This window comes from Nicotiana tomentosiformis, chromosome 9 (genome assembly GCF_000390325.3).
Source record: "Nicotiana tomentosiformis chromosome 9, ASM39032v3, whole genome shotgun sequence".
Classification (NCBI taxonomy): domain Eukaryota; kingdom Viridiplantae; phylum Streptophyta; class Magnoliopsida; order Solanales; family Solanaceae; genus Nicotiana; species Nicotiana tomentosiformis.
In genome coordinates, this window is record NC_090820.1 from 86,600,700 (window position 1) to 86,607,012 (window position 6,313).

The 6,313-nt window shown below is 32.9% G+C and overlaps 1 protein-coding gene across 1 annotated transcript; it reads left to right on the forward strand.

Annotated features, from left to right (window-relative positions):
- Nucleotides 1-802: 802 nt before the first annotated feature.
- LOC138899582 (protein neprosin-like) lies at nt 803-4,737 on the forward strand. The gene is made up of 9 exons (XM_070186177.1): nt 803-877; nt 2,326-2,498; nt 2,715-2,807; nt 2,906-3,091; nt 3,191-3,238; nt 3,500-3,655; nt 3,837-3,890; nt 4,023-4,163; nt 4,269-4,737. Exons 2-9 carry the CDS (start codon nt 2,334-2,336, stop codon nt 4,641-4,643), a joined length of 1,218 nt encoding a protein of 405 aa, XP_070042278.1. The 5' UTR covers nt 803-877; nt 2,326-2,333; the 3' UTR covers nt 4,644-4,737.
- Nucleotides 4,738-6,313: the final 1,576 nt, after the last annotated feature.

Here is a 6,313-nt window from a genome sequence, read left to right on the forward strand (position 1 = left end):
GCTGTTGTTGCTGTGCTCGATTGTTGCGGGACTTGAAGATGTACCTGCGTTCCTGTTGTAGCTGCCTCTTGTTCAGGGTAGCCTTGGATTTATAAAAGCTCTGTTTATGTACTATTCAAACAGACTATGTATTTATTTCATTTCCGCTTTGTATACTCTATTCTTAGAAGCTCATAATTTGTACTACCAATTCTTGGGGATTGTACAATATTAAGACCTTTATTTACTTAAATTGCTTTAATAATTATTATTGAAATTGGATAGTTGATAATTGGCTTACCTAACAGGTTGGGTTAGGTGTCATCACAACTAGTTAGATTTTGGGTCGTGACAACGGAGTACTCTATAAAATATGAGAACAAAATTATCAACATCTATCATTAGATATGTACATTTTCTCCTCTAAAATGGAAAATAATCATTTCATTACTCTATAAGCAACTTTAAATTTAATGGTTGAACAAATCACTTTGACTATATTTAGGTATTACTTTTACTATGTTTCTGAAAATATACAACATTAGTTTTATACCATTAATGTCACGGTCAATATGATATGGATTTTCTCAATTTGACCTAGTAAATCAAGGAAACATAATTCAAATGGAAAAACAATAATGATGAGTTTATGAAAATATACAACAATAATTTTATACCATAAATGTCACGGTCAATATGATATGGATTTTCTCAATTTGACCTAGTAAATCAAAGAAACATAATTCAAATGGAAAAAAAGTAATGATGATTAAGGAATACTTCTATATTACGATAATCAGAAGCTATGCTATATTGCACTATTTAAATAAAGGCATAACGATTGTAGCTTAGCCATAAAGTATAGAGAAGCAGTTCTTGTCTTTTGGAGAATTGTCAGGTATGTGAGTATTCCTTTTATTATTTTTTCTTGAGTTGAAGTTGAAGTTGACATTTGGGCGTGTTTGGAAAATGTTTTTCATAGAAAATATTTTTATGCAAAATGAGTAGTTTTATCACTTATTTTTCTTTGTTTGGTTGGTGAGTGGAAAACGTTTTTCGGAAAATATTTTCTAGTGTTTCGTTAGAGAGTAGAAAATATTTTTTAGGAAAATAATTTTTTATTCTCCTCACCCTCTTTCCCCAAGTCCCCATGTTTCCTTGCTCCCCACTCCCCTCCCCAAAACCCAACGTTTTTAGGACTCTATTTTTGTTCAACAATTTAATTATTCTTCTAAATATTTACACAAAAAAATCCATAACTATAAAGAAAATACTCTTTTTTGGTTAAAAAAGAAAGTACTCTTTCTAGAAGATGAAAATAAAGTAATCATTTTATTTAAATAAATGAAAATATTTTTTCAACATCATGAAAAGAAGATACTGTTTTTGTTGAAATGAAAAAAAAAATATTTTTTCTACATCATAAAAAGAAAATATTTTTTTTTGTTGAAATGAAAGAAAATATTTTTCTACATCATGAAAAGAAAATACTTTTTTTTGTTAAAATATTTTTCCTACTAAGAAAATATTAGGGTGGGGGTGGGAGCGAGGGTGGTGAGGTAGGGTAGGTTAGGGGTGGGGTGGGTTAGGTAGGGGTGTGGGGTGGATTGGTGGGGATGGGGAATAGAGTGAGGAATATTGAAAAAGTATTTTGGAAAATGTTTTTCCTTTTCTTGGTAGGGAAAATATTTTCTACCAACTGGAGAAAAATGAGTTCATGAGTAAAATATTTTCCAAAATATTTAAACCAACCAAACATGGAAAAATCGAAAAATATTTTTCAGAAAATATTTTCCTTCATACCAAACACACCCGATTGTAATGACTTATGAAATGCATTATGTGTCTAGTTGGATATATAAATTAGAATTATAATGTTTCTTTAAATTAATTGGTTTCAAGTAATATACATATATATATATATATATATATATATATATATATATATATATATATATATATATGTATATATATGAATTCAGTAGTGATATGAAATTTGTTTACCTCAATCAATAGATTGAAATTATAATACCACAGCAGATACTTTATTTTCATCTTTTCTGGTCTTATTTTGTCATTGTTTTTCCTATTTTTACTTTGAAATAACTATTCAAAAAAGTTAATTAGCAAGAGATAAATAAGCACATAAACACAAAGTTAAAGAATTGGAGAACCTCAATCCTCTATTATTAGTTGTATGCAAGGAATCAAATTTTACCTTGCTTCTTTAAGTATTCAAACTAACTTATATTCTGGTACATGAATAAATTTCTTTATAACTCGATTCATGGACGTTGTACTATTATCTTATCTAATTTCCATGATTCAAATAATGTGATTTTTCAGTTTTTACAATGATGATACAACAGCGGGCAATAGGTTACATATTTGTACTTGCCATATCTCTTCTTCTGAGCTGCAATGAGGTCCAAGGAAGAACAAAATTATCCTACCTTGAAGACTTAGAATTAGAGAAGCAGTTAAAGCTTTTAAACAAGCCAGCTGTAAAATCCATCAAGGTATTATTTTTTGTTGGTATGCGCTGTAAATAAAGAAAATCTTTGTTACAATTATTTGTTATTTTGTTCAATAGTAATAGAATGATTAATGTTTTCTTTAATAATATTCTACTCCTAAGCAATCAATTGCATTTAGAATATAAATGTGACCAAGAAATGTCACCTTCCTAAGCAAAATTTATAAATGACATAGTATATTTACTATTGGATCTACAGACGGAATATGGTGATATATACGATTGTGTGAATTTCTACCAACAGCCTGCATTTGACCATCCATTATTGCAAAATCACACATTTCACCCTCAGGTTTGTCTCTACATCATTCTCTTAAGTCCAAATTAAAACTAATTATATTATAATATATGTTGATATTAATATTGTTTTTGAGGTTTTCATGCAAACAGATGAAACCAACATTGCCTATAGTGAAAGAGTATTCCGACGAATCAATAACTGGTTGGCCTTTGGGAAGAGGAGTCGGTTGTCCAAAAGGAACAGTTCCCATAAGAAGAACTACTAAAGATGACCTGATCAGACAAAAACTTATGCCACCCGCAGAGGATGTCTCTTTCAGCACTTCGTTTTCCTATGTAAGATTATGAATTTAACTATATTAAATTTAATGACGATAGCTATTATACCTTCTTATAACAATACTTATCTCATGATAAAATTCTTACTGTATGTAGGGAAACAACTTGAGTAATAAAGTAACTTTTCCTTCCAAAGGGTACAAGGTAAGTATCCAGGAATTAATATTTCATCGTATTTCTTTGAATTTACTGTTGTAGTGTTATTTCTTCATAGGACAAGATAAGTAATACAATAGCTTAAATAATAATCATTCTTCTCAAATACAGCAAGTTTACTAGATGCTTCATGGGGACAATGAGAGAAAAAAGAGAGAGAAAAGCAAAACTTAAGAAAATGTTGGGCAATTCAAGATAACAAATAGATTTTTTTAGCCGTTGTATGACCTCATGTTTTCTGTTATTTAGCTTGCTATTGTTCAAACCGAAAATAATCCAAGCAACAAGTTTGGAGGAGCTGGTATGGTGACTGCTATTTATACTCCTCGTGTGAAAGGCCAACAAAATAGTGCTTGTCGGTTGAAAATACAAAAAGGATCAGAAAATATACAAGTTGGATGGAGAGTATGTATCTTGACTTTTATTAATAGTTCATTATCTTCTCCTTATATTACTTATAATCTCTCTGTTGGTGAGTATCAACAAGTTTTTCTAACTCTCAACCTGCAATCATATTTTTTCTATCTTTACAAATACTTTTATCGTCTCTTTAGCTGTGTATTATTTTGGTATAATATTATTGCAGGTGGATCCTACACTTTATGGAGATGGTCGAAGTAGGCTATATACACATTTTCAAGTGAGTTATTTATAACTTTTTTTGAATATTATTCTTACCTTTTGTATAACATGGGCATGTCTTATATATCTTACCATTAATCTATATTCATGACATCTGAGTAACAAAGTATATGTTGCTTTTCTTTTGTAGGCAGGAAAAAATCAATGTTTTAATACACAATGTCCAGGATTTGTTATTGTAAACACAGATATACCTTTAGATTTTGTATACTCTCCTGTTACACAACGTGGAAGTAAGGATGCGTGGGTAGATAAAATGTACATAACGCGGGTAAATTAGTCTTAGACCTATTTCAGTAATTCATGAGTTATTTGATACTCTATTAATGTATAACACTAAAATATTTTTCCTTTTTGTCTTTTTTGAAAACTAAAGGACATTGTCAACGGGAACTGGTGGCTTTTGCTCACGCGAAATCAAACACAAGTTGGTTTTTGGCCAAAACAGATTTTTGATGAATTGAATGACTTTGCATCAACGATTGAATGGGGCGGAGTAGTATATAGTCCACCTGGGGTACTTGAACCTCCAATGGGCTCAAGCTTTTTTCCAATAGGAGACACACGTTATGATGCATATTGTAGGAATATTGGGACAATAGATGACAATGGCCAAGAAACAGAAGCTGGCAACTTAATACCTTACATGACCAATCCTGATCTATACAAGGTTGTCGATGCTCCAAGTGAGGGATCTAGTTTTAAGCATTCAGTCTTTTATGGGGGCCCTGGTGAAAGCATAGAGGTCTAACCTAAATAAGTTATGTCAAATACTACTGAATTGATAAGGAATCAATATGCTTTATAAATTAATTTACTATAGAGATTATAATGCGTAAATTTATCTCAATATATCTTTTAATTCTATAAGGAAATGGTGCAATATTTCTTTTCTTACCTTTGATACTTGATCATAATTTTTGTTGCGCGAGTTCTTTGTATTTTCATCTTTATTTTATTCTTTTCTTCGCTCACAACTTTTGGAGGATAGTTCTCTTGTCTTTTTACCTTATTCTTGACGTAGAAAACCTTTTTATTTTGTTATGTATTGTATATGGTCGAAATCGGGCATACCCTATTTCGTTAGCAGGGGAGTTGCCTCGAAGGTAACCTCATAATAGATCAGGCTCGAGCTCGAAGATAGAAAACAAGCTTGGAGATCGAAGTGTTCATTGAGATCGAGGCCAGCAACAATCGAGATCAAGCATGACTGACTTTGAGTAAGGCGTAATAACGGAATGGCGAGATATCAGTAACCGGTCGAAGATCACGGCCGAAATTCCGGAACAGATCAAATCAAAGCGGTTATTAGTGCCAATCATGGAATCTACTTCCGTTATTAGAGTTATACCTTATTTAGGATTCCTCTATTATATAAAGAGGGATCCCATTCACTTGTAAGGTGTATTTTCATTATTCATTGATAAGAAGAGACACATACGCTGCTTTCTTTGTTTTAGTTACTGTTCATCGGTATTTGTTCCATCCTCTATTGTTCTTATTAACTAAACTCGAGACTATCTCGAATCGAGGTCGAGGCATTCTTTGCAAACCGGTTTGATTTATTTTATTGTCTAATTTATCTATTTAATTGGTACTGGTTTAAATCACATATCCTTAAAATCACAATATAAGTTTAATTGTTACTCCATTTTTAGGGTAAACAGTTTGGCGCCCACCGTGGGGCTAAGGATAACAGTGATTGTTCAGTACTGATTTTGGTAAAATGCACTATTTTACGCTTGTTCTTTTCAATTATCTTTGCTTTCAGGTTAAAACATGTCAAACTCACAAAACGCATCCACACACAGTGACAATGGCCTCGGATTCCACGGTGAAAATGAAAATGTGATTGCTCCAGAAGTCGAGGTGCAATAGGCTAATCTCGAGGGAGCACCGGTTTCCAACCCAGTCGATGTCAGTTCGCACATTTTTCTAAATGCGAACCTAGGCAAAGATCTCGATGGGAGTGTACGCAGAGAAGGCCGATCTAGTGGTCGAGGAACACAGGGCAGAGGAGATGAAGGAGTCAGTCTCCAAGTGATATTCGAGATGCTTCAGGCTCAGCAAGCCACTATTGCTCAGTTACAAAATCAATATAGAGCTTCGAATAGGGTCGAGCCGGAAATTACTCGCCGTACCGAGCCAGTACAAGAAAGGTCGAATGGTAACGAATCGGGGACTGATCCTGTGATAATGAAAATGCTCGAGGAGCTCACCAAAAGAATTGAATCAGGGGAGAAGAGAATCGAAGCCAACGATAAAAAACTGGAGACATACAACTCTCGAGTTGATCAGATACGGGGGGAACGACCAATCTTGAAAGGGATGGATTCGAAGAAGTTTGTACAAAAGTCGTTTCCTCCAAGTGCGGCTCCGAAGCCTATTCTAAAGAAGTTTCGTATGCCATACATACCCAAA